The sequence below is a fragment of the Crocodylus siamensis genome, chromosome 4 (assembly GCF_052110815.1).
Source record: "Crocodylus siamensis isolate JL-2025a chromosome 4, ASM5211081v1, whole genome shotgun sequence".
NCBI classification, from domain to species: Eukaryota; Metazoa; Chordata; order Crocodylia; family Crocodylidae; genus Crocodylus; species Crocodylus siamensis.
In genome coordinates, this window is record NC_143398.1 from 236,030,112 (window position 1) to 236,047,068 (window position 16,957).

General features: G+C 46.7%; 1 protein-coding gene across 2 annotated transcripts; it reads left to right on the plus strand.

The window, feature by feature from the left end:
• The first annotated feature begins 38 nt into the window (after window positions 1-38).
• On the plus strand, window positions 39-7,069 carry DBI (diazepam binding inhibitor, acyl-CoA binding protein). Of its 2 annotated transcripts, none has more exons than XM_090045916.1 (4): window positions 39-171; window positions 1,370-1,487; window positions 4,110-4,172; window positions 6,783-7,069. In XM_090045916.1, the coding sequence occupies exons 1-4, from the start codon at window positions 163-165 to the stop codon at window positions 6,854-6,856; spliced, it is 264 nt and encodes an 87-aa protein (XP_089902042.1). In that variant the 5' UTR covers window positions 39-162; the 3' UTR covers window positions 6,857-7,069. The 2 variants fall into 2 exon arrangements, with proteins under 2 accessions (XP_089902042.1, XP_089902043.1); XM_090045917.1 differs by lacking the exon at window positions 39-171 and adding an exon at window positions 448-595.
• Window positions 7,070-16,957: the final 9,888 nt, after the last annotated feature.

The window sequence follows — 16,957 nt, forward strand, 5'->3', positions numbered from 1 at the left end:
AACCTTGGCCCGCGTGATTGGCGGGAGGGCTGTGCGTCCCCCCCGCCGAGCGCTGCGATTGGCCGGCGGGACCCTCAGGTGAGGGATGGAGGGGAGTTATCGCGACCGCGTGCCCCGCGTGCGCTTCCGTCCGCCAGGAAAGAGCTGCTCCCGGCTGCTGCCATGTCTCAGGTGCGCGGCCTGGCGGGGTCCCCGAGGGGCTGGGGGGCCAAAGCGTCGGGGAGGGAGCGCGGGGCTGCCTCATTCGCCCCTCCCCCCCTCCCCACAGAGACATTGGTTCATTCCGCCTCCTCCGGCCTAGGGGGTGGGGGAGGGGAATGGGGGTGCAGTGCCCGGGGGGGGGGCAGGATGAGCTGGGGCCCAATGCCCACCCCCCCACCCCCCTGTGTCCTGCCAGGGGCAGTCCGGTCTGGGAGCCCTCAGCCCCTGTGGGAGCTGCCGGTGGCGAGGGGGGGCTTTGTCCAAGCCGTACTACTCGCTGGGCAGATGGGGAAAGCACTGAGAAATCAGCAAACGGTGGTGCTGGTTTTGCCATCGTGGAGCCCTCCTAGTGATCATGTGACGACTTCTTGCAAAATTGCTCTCTGTGCTTCATGTGAGCTCTTGATAACCACAGACGAAAGGGGTTTTTGATTCCAGTTCCTGTGTCATGCCTGATCCGCCTGCCCTCTCTTTCTTTCTTTTTTTATTTGATTTTTGCACTTGGTTTTCCTGGTTACCCAGGGTAGCCGTATTGGTAGCCGTATTGGTAGCCGTATTGGTCTTGAGGAAAAAGCAGTCGGGACTCATGGTAGAGGTGATATCTTTTATTAGACCAGCAAGATTTTGGCCCCCCCAGAAAAATTAAATTCTTGAATGGCAAGCTTTTGGGCACAAACACTGTTCAGTAGGTGTTGGAGAAAAGGTTATAAAAGTTCTCCTGGGAAGAAATGAAAATTTGTGTTTCATAGGATTTCACAAAGGAGTCAACAGATGGGGAAATCCTCTGGGCAGTCTGTTCATAGCTGGTCTAGCGTCTCGCCTCTTGTGTAGTTCAATAATAATGCAAATTACCTTTAAATCCTCTGAAATATGAGCCTTCATTTCTACCCTGGAGGACTTTTACAATCTTTTCTCCAATGCCTGATGAAGGGAGTTTGTGCCCAAAAGCTTGCCATCAAAGGAATTTTTTTGCAAAAATGTTGTTAGTCTTATAAAAGAGATCCTCTACTATGAGTCCTTTTTGGTTACGTGGGGGTTAGGATTTTGGGTGTGTGGTTTTTTTGTGTTTTTGTTTGTTTGTTTTTGTTTTTTTTATCTTGAACTGCCCTCTGCTGACAAAAGTGGAAACTAACACCGCTCGGTTGTCTTATGCGCTTGTCTCTTCTAGGCTGAGTTTGAGAAAGCTGCCGAAGAAGTGAAGCAGCTAAAATCGCAACCAACAGATGAAGAAATGCTGGACATTTACAGTCACTACAAACAAGCCACAGTTGGAGACATAAATACACGTATGTATGGGAGATGAGCTCTCTATGACTAGGTGAAACTTGCCTGATCAGAAAAAAATGAAATGCAGCTAACTGTTAACTTCTCTGTTTTGAAGCCTACCTGGCATATCAGAGTAGGTCAGGAAGCACAGTTAATAAGTTTATTTACTTCAGGTTTGCTGTACATGATGCCTCTGTAGCGACAGTGCACCGTGGGTAATGTAGAGATGTCAATGTCAGGTGCTCTGTGCATGGCACACCTCACGCTCATTTTGTGCTGAGAGCTGCAGTAGGAACATAATGGTCATACCCTGTTTCACTCAGTTATGTCTTATCTATATTGGGCTATAACATACTCCTCACCCCTGTCCTCCACTCCTACCCCTGTTCCTTAATGCTGGAGCAGTACACTGCTTTGATCTTCACAGACACTGTTCATTGTTGTGAACTTATAACCAAGTTGGTCACTGCTGTCCTACTGACAGCCTGTGGGGTGCATGCTGCCTGTGAAGGGTTCATTTGAGACCTTGGGCTTCTACATTACTGCTGCTGCTACTTTCCCTATGGCTCCAGCAGCAGCCAGGAGCTTTGGGCTGCTTTCTCTCCTCCAGCTTCTATTTCTTGCCTCTGTTGCAGGTGTTAGGGTTGTGTGGTGCAGCCTAGGCTGTTTGCACAGCATTGTGCAGCAAACAGCTGCAGGGAGCTAAGGGGGAGGCCAGGGCAGGCTCACATGGTGGAGAAGGAAGGAGGTGGAGTCTCTGCTGATATGGCCTTTGGGCGTCTTACAGCTAAGTTTAAGGCTGTTCAGTTTGAGTGACATGTAGGTTAAACATGACTAGCTAACAATCCTGTAAAGGTCTCATTAAATAAATGACTGCTTATCCTTGCTTTCAGAACCTGAAGTACTGCTTCAGGCAACTTGCTGCAGGCTAGTAAACGGATGCATGGTAGCCATGTTGCTGTCCTGTCATCTTTAAAGATTAAAAAGAATGAAACAAAACTTCAATCCTGTCCTGGCATTGGTTGGAACTGAATAACAAAACATGTGGTGTGACCTTCTTCTTTGGCTTAGGCTGAAAAGTGCAGCATCATGTCACTATATCTGTAGCTGTATCGAGTGATATGAACTCTAGATTATGCCTGTAAACATATAGGTGTGATGTGAAGAAATCTACCCAGGCAGCTGTACTAAATTTGAATGACCTAATAAATTAGAAGTATCTTACATCTGTACAAGGCTGTGGCCTGGGACAGCACTTTCTCTCTACTTTTGAGTACCTGTTGGCTAAAGAGTTGGTAGAGAAGGAATTCTGCTCATGTAAGTGCTGCCTCGATAGCAGTGAGGCTAATACTAGTATAATTGCCAGGACAACCAGCCCTACTGCAGTGCAATGTTTGCTGCAGTAACATAGTTAAACTAATGCAAGATGGGGAAAAGGCTTACCAAGCTCTGGTAGTAAGGAGAGCTGAACAAAGCTGAAGCAGCAAAAAGCAAGGAGGTTTTGTATAAAAGTAGGGAACCATGTGCTGCCCAGATCTGGCAACTAGATTGGTTTCTGCCCCAAATCTTTTACTGCAGCAGTGACTCTCAGCTGATGAAAGACTGCAAGTCTTGGTACTGCTCTAGCATTATAAATAGTGCATATTCAAGTGTATTAGGTGAATGAATGATCCAAACAACAGTACTTTGCAGCAGACTAGCATCTAAGCAAATGTAGCTCTGTAAAGCAAAAAAAAAAAAAAAAAAGCTCCTTAAAGCACTGGCCCTTTGCCAGTTAGCTATTGGATCAGCTGGATGTGTTAGCTGGATGATTGTAGTCAGACTTGTATAGACAAATCTGCACTGCAGTCATACTGACAGAAGGGCAGCGGTAGAGACAAAGCAATAACTTGCCTGGCTATAAGGTTTGAGACTCTTGCCCTGACTTGGATTTAAATATTGCTCTTTGATCAGGGTTACTGTTCTAGAAGTGGGAAAGCACCAGTCTGAGCAAAGCAGTGTTTCCTAGCTTGTTTCTTGAGCTGGCTCATGTGTCCCCTGTCTCCCTGAATGGAGGCGGAGCTGCCAACTAGTACTAAAGGTTGCTTTACTGCTGTAAAACCCAGTGCACGGTTATAGCTATGCATATAAAGTTGGGCCTCTGGTCTCTTAATACTTTGCAGTGCCCCTCAACTGAATTGGGAACTTTTGAGCTCTACTCACTTGGATTTATATGAAAGTTATTTTGGGGGCTTGTCATACAGTTGAAAACCTACTGACTTACAGTGTGAAAAGATTGCACCCCTTAGCTGGTGTTTAACTACAGCTACTTCTCTCTAGCCCTGTGCCTGCTGCTTTTAAAACTGATCTCTTTCCTACGAATGATACCACAAGATAAAACTGGGAATTCTGTTGATGCACAAAGTGAACTAAAAGCTCTTTAAATTCCACTTCTAGCCTCTTGTGTGAATACAAACTTCTATAAAGAATTATCTGTATGCAAAATTGCAAGGCTCTTGAGGGAGGAGGGGTGGCAAATGCTTATTAATTCTGGCTGCTGAGGACTGGAATCCCTTCAAGGTGAGGGAAGAGTTATCATTAACTAGCCAGGGAGGACACAAACAGCTTTCCTTTCCATAGCTAATGTTATGTCTCTTCTTCAGAGCGCCCTGGCATGCTTGACTTCAAAGGCAAAGCCAAATGGGATGCCTGGAATGCATTGAAAGGTAAGTGTCCAGGAAGGCTAATGTAGAAATAGGCAGGATTGGTCACACAGTCTTGAAACAAATCTTGATTTCACTGCCTCTCTCAAATGGCTGACAAGCAGGAGTCACTTCTGGTAAAGTCTGGCTGGCTTGTAGTATTTGATGGGGATTCATAGACAGCTAGTCCTCTAGGGAGGAAGGTCCTTCCCTGGGAGACACACTATCTCCATGCTGGCAATAAGCCCTTTGCAAGCCTTTAGCAAACTACGGACAATGCTGCAGGTTCATAAAATGTAAAATAACTGCTGTCTATCCTTCGGGAGGATGACCAGGGGGAGAACAATGAGTTAACAATGTTGTAGCGTCAGAGTGCTCGAGTACTTCATGTCTGTCATTTCCTGATCTCTCGAGCTAGAAATACTTCCCTACTTGCACTTTTTTTCAGATAATTTTGTGTCTTGCTAAGTGACTGGCTTGACATAAGTCTGAGATGATGAGACTAGACTTCAGGTCCCTAAGCTAAATTCTAGACTAGTATCAGTTCTTCCTCTTGAACAACAACGCACTGGTTGTGTTCACTATCTAGAAACTAAAGTTGTCCAGCCTGAGTGGGATATTCTGAGGCACTCTGCTTTCAAGCCCTCGCTCTAGTTACTGCTTTGTGGACGCTAGAAAATGCAAACTTCCCTGAATACCACCCCCCCCATCTCCCCTCACTTCAAATGTGGTGTAGGTACCTGCACTATCAGCCTTTGTCCTGTTTCAGGCCATTTCATAGCCCTTTTGCCAACAAAGTAGAAGTGGCTTGCTTTGACATCAAACTTTAATGTTCGGTCATGTCAAATGATCCAAATTCACTCCAAGCAAAATACAGTAGCCTGGAGTGTCTCAAATTCTTCACAGTTGAGTTGCTTGCCGTCTAGTGCCATAATAGATGAGTATTTAGCATTAAGATGCCATCTTAGCCACAGCCATGCATTTAACTGAATACAGCTGTCTGCTCTCAAAAAATGTTAAAGGAACATTTGGAAAAGGAGGCCATGCCCCATTTGTAGGAGGCAGCAGTGTGACACTACACTGCAACCACTCCAACAAAAGACATACACTCTTACTTGTACAGGGGGTTAAATTCTTATTGCCAGGCCCTCCTGGTAGAAGAGAAGAGGAGGTATCTGTAGACCAGGTTATAAATTGAACCTCTTCCCAGGTGAGGAAGCCCTGTCTCCTGGAAGCTATCTAGGAGGGTGAATTTAACACTGCTGTGGGTCAGAGGACTACAGTTGGAGCTACTTGCCCAGCCTCCTTTCTAACCCAGGGGTTGCTTTTTGAGGTAGGTGGGAAGGTTAGTAATGAATCCCCTAGGGGAGGCAGGATAGAGTGGCTGGCATTAAGTTCCCATAGCGGAAAGAAACTACTCTACAGTTCTGCAGGGTCATCCATGAACAGCTCTGGCTAATCTGGCTGTCACAAGGGTGCGGTACTTTATTTTGTACCAAGTGCTGCCCCCCAACTCCCAGCAGCTATGGTTGTGAGAGGGTTTGCCCTATAAATCTTAGCCTGAAGGGTGAACTGTACCCCAGAAGCCTGGCATCCAGCTTGCAGCAGTGTCTCCAGGCTTGCAGAACAAGCTGCCTTACTTAAGGGTAGGGTGACCATATGTCTCCATTTGGCTGGGACACTCCCGGATTCTGTAGACTCATCCCATCCAGTTGGTTAAAAGTCCTGGGTTGGAGTCTGGCAGGGAGGCAGAGCTGCATGGTGTGCCAAGCAGGCGTCCAGGCAGGCACTGCTACTGCTGTGCAGGAGCAAGGTGGGTGGACTGGAGCAGGTGCTGCCCCTCCCTACATGTGGCATGTCCCTGCTCCCGCACAGCAGCAGCAGTGCCTGCCCAGGCCTTGTCTGCACTATGCCACTGGGACTGGCCTATGGAATCTGGAAGTATCCTAGCCAAACCAGGACCTATGGTCACCCTACTTAAGGGGCACACCCCAATTAGGAGAGCTTTTTTGTGTTGTTTTTTTTGCAAGGGGGAAGGGTGTGTTATAAACTAAATGTGTATATACTGGGATGAAGCAGTTCCAGTCTAGGAGAGACATAGGTTGGAAATACCTATAAGGCAAGCAGCTGTTGGAATTCAGTTCCCACCCAGCTGTCCTTCAAATGTACATATACTGCACTCCAGTGAGTGAATTGGAAGCCTATGTATAGCAAATATCTCCACTATTTTTATTATATTATGGCATAATCAATTGGGTATTCCTGACCATGTGCTAATACTAGTCTGTACTCTTGCAGTCAGTAGGAGGCTGATATGGCTGGTTGTCTGACTTAACAGCTAGTAGAAAAAACCACTGGAGAACTAAACAGTGAAACTGAGCATGGTCTTTATTTAAAACGGCCTGAACCCAGTCGTACAAAGCAACTTCTGGTACGTGGTTTTGCTGGCACTCTGGGCCACCTAAAGGTGGCAGATTCTGTCGGTCTCTCTCTTCCTGCCCTTGCTATCCAACCTAGAGCTTGCAGTAAAGCTTAAACAGAGAAGACCTGGCTAATTAAGTCAGACAACTGTTAAATTCTTATGAGTGAAGATTTTGTCTGATCCAGCCACCAGATGAATATTGTTTCTTTCAGGAATGTCTAAAGAAGATGCAATGAAAGCCTATATAGCAAAAGTAGAAGAACTAAAGGGCAAGTATGGCATCTAAGAACTGAAGTCACCTGCCACTCGCATGTGTGAAATCTGCCTTACTTCTGATACTGTGGATGATCCAAAATGTGGAAACCTAAACTGCAGAGCATTAAATTTCTGTAGTGGAAGAGTTCACACTACTGGAGTCCGGATTAAACTAATTGCTTCAATTACTCCTATGAATTGAGTAGCTTTTACTCTAAATCATTAAAATGCATTTGATATATTATCTGTGGTGGTGGTCACTCATTTTTGTTACTGTCTCATCTCTATCTCCTAACTGACAGGAAGTCTGTTTCACCCAAAGAGTTGCTATGTTGTAGCAGTCAAGCATCTGGACATCCCAGCTTCCTGTGGCAACACCTAAAACTGACAGCTAGCTCTAAAACGCCAGCAGCTGTCCTGACCGCTAGAGGGCTCCAGTGACCTGTAGTTAATGCAGTACTAACACAACCGTTCCCTGCCTTCTGTCCCTAAATTGCCCGTCTTCAAATTCTCTAAGCATGACCTTGATTAAACTGAGGTAGCTACTCTATATTCAGTTACTTCTGGTAAAGTCCCATCCTCTTGCAACTGCAGCACTATGCTTTGCCTGATCCAAACTCTGTCTGTGCCTTCTCTCATAGTTTCATAGCTTCTAGGGTCGGAAGGGACCTGAGCAGATAATCAAGTCTGACCCTCTGCCATGGGCAGGAAAGGATGCTGGGGTCAAATGACCCTGGCTAGGTGATTATTTAGCCTCCTTTTTGAAGACCCCCAGGGCAGGAGCGAACACCACTTCTTCCCTCGGAAGTAGGTTCCAGATCCTAGCCGCCTGACTATGAAGTAGCACCACCTGATGTCTAGCCTGAATCTACTCTCAGTCAACTTATGGCTGTTGTTCCTAGTTACTCCTGGTAGTGCTTGGGGGAACAGGGACTCTCCCACAGCCTGCTGGTCTCCCTTGGCCAGTTTGTAGACGGCCACTCGATTTCCCCCCTCAGCCTTCTCTTGTGAAGGCTGAACAGGTTCAGGTCCCATAGCCTCTCCTCATAGGGCCTACCCTGCTGCCCCCTGATCATGCAAGTGGCCTCCTGGACCCTCTCGATGCTGTCCTCATCCCTCCTGAAATGAGACGCCCAGAACTGGACGTAGTACTTCAACTGTGGCCTGACTGATATCGCATATAGGGGGAGGATCACCTCCTTGGCCCTGCTTGTGATACATCTGTGGATGCGTGACAAGGTGTGGTTAGCCTTCCTTACTGTGTCCCCACATTGGCGGCCCATGTTCATTTTGGCATCAATAATGACTTCAAGATCCTTTTCTGCCTCTGCACTGACAAGAAGGGAGTTCCCCAGCCTGTAGGTATGGTGCCGGCTCTTCCCCCGCAGGTGCAGCACCTTGCACTTGTCAGTGTTGAATCCCATCCTGTTCTCATCTGCCCACCCCTGTAACTTGTCTAGATCTAGTTGCAGCGTGCCCACTTCTCCCCACATCTCTCACCCAAACCTGTTCAGGGTTGCTTATTCCTGAACAAAATGAGCTTTAACTGTCCTAGCTTAGCTTTTGCTTTCCACAGAGGGTAGGAAGGGGCACAGAGTAAATGAGCAGCTGAAGCATGGTAGAGTTTTGCCCCATAAGTTTCATCACAAATTATTAGACCAGAAGTCTCCTACAATAATAAGTAATTGCTACAGCATCTCTTTAGCTACAATAACTTGAGATCTGGCACCAACTAAAAGTTAAATGTAAAGAACAGACTAATTGAAGGCTGTAGATGTTGATCTCAGGATTTTTGCTAAGTTAGTTTTTCCAGCTACAACCAGTGTCTTTATTGTTACAATTTGAACTGAGCAGTGTTTGACTTAAGTATTAGAAAGCCTGCCTTTCCTTGTCATTGCATGCTTCCTGAGTATCTCTTCCTTCTATAAGAATCCTTCCAGGGATAAAATAGAGGCCTATACTAGTGTTTCTCTAATTGGAAAGGCACCCACGCACCTCAAATCATTGCACTATGATAGACCATATTGCATAGCTGCAATATTCAGTGGAAAGGCTTTCTAATTGGTGACCTCTTGCTGTGTGGGGGAGGCTGCATGCCACCAGCACAGCCCATGGGGAGGAGAGGAAGCGTATGCTGCTGGCACTGCCTACCTGACAGGGAGGTTGAAGGGGACTGTCCCCACAGTGTGGCATGTGGCCCCACCCTGTGTTGCACTGAAGTTGGACAGCCCAGTTTTAAAATAATTTTAAGTTGACTTCAAGCACTAGCCTTTCCTGGCACAGCAGTTCAAATGTCTTGAATGCTCATTGACACTGAAAAAAATCTCATTGGGGAAGGGATTAAAATCCCAGCGCTTGCTCTCAAGGGCTGCCCCTCGGCAGTATCTAGCCTCCCCTTTTAGGGACCTTTTATAATCTTTCAGCAGTCAGATGAATGCTAAGTAAGTGAGGGTACCTACTGGCTGGTTACAATATTGGGGTTGCTGAAAGATCAAATGATTAAGTGAAGTTTTCATTCAAAATGACTATAACGGATAGGATAAGATAAGAGCACTATATAGATACTATTATAGAAGCTGCTTTATATGAGACTGCTGCAGCCTTCAGGTGTAACTAATTCTACCTAAACATGTTTAACCTGGGGGTCTGAGCCACATTAGTCTAAAGATGGGCAGAAAGGGGAGAGGGGAAGTTTAGGCTAAGAGCAGACATTGCACTTAAGCTGGTTTTGGTTGGGACAAAAATCAAACCTGCAGCCCTTTATGCACATAGTTTGTCCCTAGAATGAATAAAAGTTAAATAGGCTGTAAATGTCCAGGGGAGAAAAAGTGCTAGTACATTTTCAGTCTCACATTTCATAGGGACTTAAAGTGGGACAATAGGCTTGTTCTCTGTAGCTTTTTTACCCTGGGATCCTAGCTCCCCCAAAAAATCAGATGCGTGTTTTTAGCCTTAGAGACTTACAGTGGCATGAACTTTCATAGGCAACAACCTAGCATCTCATGAAGCAGATTGTTACCTGTGAAAGCTCATGCCTCTCTGGACTCATTAAGCTTGGAAATGTTGTCCTGCTCTGCTCTTCTTTCTGCCTTGTAAGCAGGTAGCAGTTAACAAAAATGTAAGGATTAATGGATTGATTTTTCTCCTGGTAACCAAATATTTGTAGTACTTTGTTAACCCATTTTTTTTATATATATTTAAACACACTGCAAAACATCTATTGCATTCACTCAGACTATGGTGTTTCTCAAGTATGGCAGCAGGAGGTAACATGACTTCACCCCCGGCTCTTGCATAATTTTTAATGATCCTGGCCCAGTGTTGCTTTTCATTTAAAATGACACTCCTGCTGCAGGTTCAGCTTTGCAGCAGGAACATGGAGGGAATGTTTTCTGAGGTCAAAATCTTTGCCAAGTTCCTTTGCTTTGTCAATCAATCTGTCTTTGTGTCTTCTCCTTTATTCCCCTGCATTGTAGTGGCTTAGTGAATAATAACAAGTGTTAAGTAATATTCCCCCTCTGCAGAGAAGGGTGGGTGCAGCTTTTCACTTAACACATGAGCTGTTTTAACTCCCTGACAGTCTTGCATTCCTTAGCTGGCCCAAAACCTCCACAGCTGTATTTACAAAGCCAGTTACCCTTAGGGGTGTCTTTTAACTGCTGCAGTGAAATGTAACTAATGCTGGTAAATACCTCCACTCTGTTTTTATTTGCTAGAAGTGTTCATAGGATTAGTCCACAGCAGTTTGCTAATGTGCCCTTTGTCAGGCAGAGAGTGGCCGTCTGCATTGCATGTTCACTTTCCAGAACTCCCCGGCAGCAGACTATCAGGATCAGCTCATGGATAAAATCCTGGCCTGTATCCCATTCCCAAGATTGCATCAAACTTCTGAGCGACCGGGAGTAGGGATGAAAAGCAGGGCTTGTAAAGTTTTCTATACTCCTCCCTCTTTTCCAGCCTATTTTGAGGGACTGGATGAAGAACCATCTCTTTCCGTGCATCCGTACAATTCCTAGCACAAGGAGGCCTTCATCTCGGTCGGGGCCTTTTGACCCCGTTTGTTATCTACAAGCAATAAAGTTGTTTGTCAGTGTCTGGAACGGATGCTGCTTTCTGGATCGAGCAAGACTTCTGCACTAATTGCAGAGTTTTCCGAATCAAGTTTATCGTACCGTACTTGGATTCACGTAGTCTCTGTCATTCCATGAAGTTTGTCTCGTATTCCTACCGTTAGAAAGTTCCTGCGCAGCTAAGTCTTTGCTCAGAAAGCAGCGGAAGATCTCAGCATCTTTCCCGAAAAACAGCCCTACCTAAATCACAGCAGAAGTTTGTGGCGCAGCGGCATCTTTAGTTTGTGCCGCACCACCACTGTGGACAAGAGGGAATTAATTAATGCCATGGCTTTTGCCTCTTGGCTGCTCAGCGCCAGAGGGGCACAGCGAAAAGAGCAAGATTAACAGCACCACTGTGCCGCGAACTTCCACCGCAATTTAGGTAGATCCCAATGAGCAATGCGACTCTTACAGGAGCTCCTGTGGCTTGGCCGGTTTCCTGCATCCAAAGTGGGCCTGAGTTTTCTGTCATTTAACACCCTTGGAAATATTTTAGATGACCTGAAAACTTCTGAGCCCGTTAGCTGGTGTTGTCAAGTGTCAAACACTAGAATTCCTGCTCCATGGATGGTTTTGGCATATTGTAGCATGCAAACTTTTTGCCTCAAAATGAAGCTTTTCAAAAATACTGTTTCAGGACAAATAAAGTTTTCAGTCAGTAACATTGACCCAGCTCCTGAGGTTTTAGGGTGGGTTGTTTCATGAAGCACAATCTGAGGGAACATTTTGCAATGAAAAGTTATTTCACAGTGAAAAATTGCAACATTCTGTTCTAAGATCAACAAAAAAATGCTTGACTTCATTTTTTTCCCCCCAAAAGACAGTGTTTGCCAAAATAACACATTGCCACAGGACGTTTCAGTTAGAACAAAATGCCATTTTCCAGTGGGAAAATGCTCTGTTTGGAACCTTTCCACCACGTTGTAGGTGTGCAGTGTTCATTAGTAGCTTAATATGCTAGCTGTTGGTGCCTTTGAAAGTGTGCTAGCAGTTTCATCCACCACAGAAAAACCCTCCTGTTTCTTAGGCAGAAGAGAGAAGCGTGGTATTCTGGAAATCTTTTGGTAAAGGGCATTTGTAATGCTCAGTCAGCAGTTCCCATAACAATGCAAACTGGGTTGCAGAGTGCCACTATACTGCAGGGGTGGGCAATTATTTCAGCTGGAGGGCCGCTTACTGAGTTTTGGCAAGCCATCAAGGGCCACATGACAGGCAGCCAGGGGTGGATAAATATTAATTTTCTGAACTTTTTAGGGACCAGATAGAATGGCTTGGCAAGCTGCATCTGGCCCATGGGCCACATTTTGCCTACCCCTGCACTATGGCCATAAGAAAGCAGTTTGCTAAAGGTCACCCTCATGCTTTTTCATGGTGTTGGAGGGCAAGGAAGAAAGTGCCTTTTAAGCTGTGTAGTTGAGATCAGTGATTCTTAAGGTTGTTGGTACCAACTATTTCCCTGCAGATCTTACAGTTAAGATCTGCCTTTAACCATGTGGCTGGTTAAGTAATGTGTTTCAGCTCCATACACTGGCTGATTAGCATGTGAGGCTAAATTCAGGGGTGAACTAAAGTGAATGTAACTTGGACCTTCTTCCCACCCCCAGTTCACTCATCATACAAGCTGAATCTGCTTAGACTCCCCTTTGAAACTACCTCTCCATGCTCTGCAGGGCATCTCCGAAGCTGTAGAGCCCTGGGAGATAAAATTTAGGAATTAATACAGAAATAAGGACCACGTGGCAAAGGAAGGTGAAGATAGTATTAGGGCTGGGATGTTTTAATGCAAAAGTTAATGTTTGTCCCTGATGTGGACAAAAGGCAGCAGTAGAAGGGTCAGCTCTAAATCCACTGAGCATTATTGAGGCCGTTAGATTTTCAGGTACACACCTAGCTCAGTGGATGGGTCTTGAAGGATTGCGTACCCTCTTTCTGGTCAGAAATACTGTGCTGCTCGTCAGCATTGCAGCCAAGGACAGTGTGGAAAAAGGCAGCACCTACCATTCACAGGTTAGAGGTTTGTTTCTCAGCAGGATAAATGTCCAGCAGCTCCCCCAGATTTTTACATCTCCCTTTTTTCCTGCTGTTTATAAGATGTTGGTGTGCAAATCTTTCCGGGCAAACTGTTCCTTCTTTATCCCTTAAGTGTTTTGCTCTTCTCGAGGAGCTAAAGGAGCTGTTAACTCATTAACTACATTATGCTTGTCAAATGAAAGCCTGGCTAAACAGACAGGGTTCTGGATTAACGGAGGAAGAGGTATTTCATTGCTGGAGGATGCTGTGAAGAGGCGGGTTCCTCTAATAGCTGCTCAGGGAGCTGCTGCCCTCTCCTCAGCTATACAGATTTCCATCCCAGCAGTAAAATCACAGCTGTGAAGGACAGCAACTTCTTGATTTCTGCAGAGCATGTGGAGGCAAAAGACGTACGATGAGGAAAGGAAACCTGATGGAAGTGGGCCAGAGGGCAGCTGGCAGTATTCAAGCCCAATTTGCTGTGTTTGCAGGGAGTGGAGGATGGAATTTGGACTTTGTATGCACCAATAATAACTTGAGCTGCCTTATCACGTACTCAAGTTAACATTTATCATTCTCATATTAATCCTAAATTACTTGCATGGTATCCAGTGCAATAGAAGATAAACCTGGACTTTACTTGTTAAATATGGACTTCCATAAGGCCTTTGATATGCAATCCCATCTGATATTCTCTTAAATATATTGGAGAAACATGGACTGGAGGGTTAGAGAATTACTATCTGGGGTATCTATGAGTGGTTGAATAAATGAATCCAAGGTGCAACTATTAATGGATCGATGTCAGACAGATGAGAGGTCTCTAGTGATCCTCTGTTCTGGGGTACAGCTGTATGTGGCATTTGTATTAATGGCTTGGATGCAGAGATGAAGTAGCCTGATCAAATTTGCAGAAGAGACAAATCTGGGAAGAGCTGCAAGCATTTTAGAGAACAGACTTAAAGTCCAGAGGGGGCTGGATAAATTAGAGAACCAAGACATCAACAAGACAATGCAAAGCAACAAGGAGAAACACAAGGTGCTACACAGGAAGAAAAAAACCAAAGCACAAATACAGTACAAGGAAAAAGGCTTGGCAGTAATACTTCTGAGAAAGATCTGGGGGTTACAGTGAATAAATGAAACACAAGTCAGCAGCTTGAAGATGCAGGAAAGCAAATGCCAGTATACAATGCATTGAAAGAAGCGCCGTGTTCAAGACGTGGAAGGTGATAGTATTACTCTACTCGGGGCTGCTATGGCTTCAGCTAGACTGCCATGTCTAGTTTGGGGCATCACATTTTAAGAATGATGTGGAGAAACTGGAGTGGCCTATAGGAAAGTGGCAAAGATGATAAAGGGGTAGACAACAAGTTCAACTAGGTATGTTTAATCTGCAGAGAAAGAGATTAAGAAACAAGTTCCCACAGTGTTGCCAATAAGCCACTTCGATGCAGCCCATGGCCTGGTAATACTTTTTCTGAACAGCTACCAGGGGTTGCAAAGTGTAGCCCACAAGCCAAATGCAGCTCCTTTGATGCGACTCACCACCCAAGGCGTCCCTCTGGGATGGGACTTTAGGAATCCCTGGATTAAAGGGTGACTTGGTAGTAGCTTTTAAATATTTGAAAGGCTGCCATAGGAGGGAGAAGACTATTCTTCCTTGGCACAGAAGCCTGGACACCAGACATTACGTTTAAATTGCAGCAGAGATTTAGATCAAATTTCAGGGAGAAAAATCCCAGTGGTAAACACAGTAAAACCATGGGTGACTGGTGCCTCCTGAGACTAGGAGGGGGGCACAGTTTATGGGCAGCAGTGTCGGTGGTGGGGTGGCAAGCGGCGACCAATCTCAGGGTGGGCACGTGCCCCCGCTCCCCATCGCCTATGAGTAAGACAGTAGAACAAGCTGCCTGGAAGAGTTGTAGGGTCTTCTTCACTGGAGATTTTCAAAAGGAAACTGGCCAGGCATCTGTTAGGGATGCTTATAGGAATAGTGCATTCTGCGTCTGTGCAGAGGATTGGACCAGACGGTATTTGAACTTCCTTTCAACCCTGTGATTCTGTGAAACTGTCCAAGGGATGTAGTTTCATTGGTGGTTTTCTGTAGGGACAGAAGTTACACATAAACTGGTTGAAGTGAGCAGAAACTGGCTTAAATCTGTAACAGAACATGGTTCACTGCACATAAACCAGTTTCAAAATGGCCGAAACCAGTTTGAGATAAACCTGGTTGAATTTGGTATCAGACTTAACTGATCTGGGTCCAGTCGGTTTACGGAACTTCTTTCCCAGACCCCTTTCTGATTTAAGTTAAACCAGAGTCCCTCAGCATCCCAGCATGCTCTGCAGCCTGGGACTGGGGTGTGCTCTCTACTCCAGGAGAGCAGGGCTGGCCCCACCCCTCTGCTGGACCAGGGGTGGGGGCATGGCCAGACGCCGGCCCTCCCACCCGTCCCACCAGCGCAGACCCCAGCTGGGGTCTGACAGGCAGGGGCACAACAGCCCCTGCCAGGCATTTCTCCGCTCGCTGTTCGTGAAGCAAACGGAGGTGGGGGTTTAATTCCCCCCTCTGTCTCCTGTCCCAGTGGCATGGACCCCAGCCAGGGTCTGCCTGGCCAGGGCACAGCAGCCTATCTCAGGGTACCCCCTCCGCTTGCTGCTGGCATGGCCCCCTAAGGCAAAGGGGGCAGGGAGGGAATTTATTCCCCCTTTAAGCTCCTCTGCCCCTGGGGGACCACAGCTGGGGTATGCCAGCCCCGGCTGCTGCCTCCTCCAATTACTCCCTGCACCGGGCGAGCAGTGGAATAAGGCCCCTCCCTGCCCCCTTCACCAGATGCCAGAGGGAGGGGGGAAATAAACCCCCTCCCTGCCCTTTTTGCCTAAGGGGGCCATGCTGTTCATGCCCGCAGTGCAGCCCCATGCTGGGAAGAGGCTCACGCTCCTGGGACACCATCACAAGGACTGCTGCCCAGTCAGGGTCACTCCCCCTTGCCACCCCAGAGGCAGGGGCATGGCCAGAGGCTGGCCGGCATGGCCTCCTTGGGCAAAGGGGGCAGGGAGGGGATTTATTTCCCCCCTTCCTCCATCCTCTGGCAAAGGGGACAGGGATTTATTTGCTGCTCACCCCACACAGAGAGCAAGTGGTGGAAGCAGCAGTCCCCCAGGGCAGAAGGGTTGAAGGGGGAATAAACCCCGTCCCTGCCCCTTCACCTCAGGGTGCCATGCCAGCTGGGTTTTGGCCATGCCCTCGCCCCAGCCGCTGCATCGGTGGCTTGAGCCACTGCAGGCGTGTGCTGCACTTACTAAATCAAAAGGGAATGTCGAGTCATTTGCAAATTGGTTCAATCTACTCAGGTTAAACTAATCTGCAAAGATTGAATCAATTTAGGCTCCAGTTTTTTGAATGTCTGTCCCTAGCCCATGTGTTTGGTGGACATCCATCGAAGTGTAGTAGCATGCAACACTCATGATGCAGCTTGAACGATAGGATCACATGCACGTTGCCCTTGAGAAAGACGCTGAAGTGATGACCTGGGAAAGCCGAGTTCTCTGCTCACAAAGTAGATTCCTGACAGGCAACAGCAGTGCGTGATTCCCCTCTGCTACGATACCTCAGCTCAATCCCACTATGAAGCAAGGTCCTCTCGGGATGTGAAGGTAGTTTGACCTTTGGACCCGTTTGACCCTAATGACTGCTGTGAAGGTGGTGCTAATTGTGCTGCGAGCTTGTGTAACACATGCTTGTCCACTGCGACTTCCAGAGTGTTCAGTGATAACAACGTGGGACGGTACCGGTCTGGATTGGCTTAGGTCCAGCCCCTGAGCTTTGCATCTGTGATTAATTATTTTTTGACTTTTGCAGAACAAATAAAAAGTACAGAATGTAAAGTGACTCACAGCCTGTTTATCTTCCTCGAGCCCAGCCATTTCACAGGAGCTCCCGCAGAAGGGCACGTTTGTTCAAGGCTGCATGGACGCGGGACAAGGCAATGCTCCAGAGCGTGTCA

Coding starts and splice junctions, on each gene's coding strand:
- DBI (XM_090045916.1), top strand. Junction 1,488..4,109: donor AGTTGGAGACATAAATACAC/GTATGTATGGGA, acceptor TCTCTTCTTCAG/AGCGCCCTGGCATGCTTGAC. Junction 4,173..6,782: donor TGCCTGGAATGCATTGAAAG/GTAAGTGTCCAG, acceptor TGTTTCTTTCAG/GAATGTCTAAAGAAGATGCA.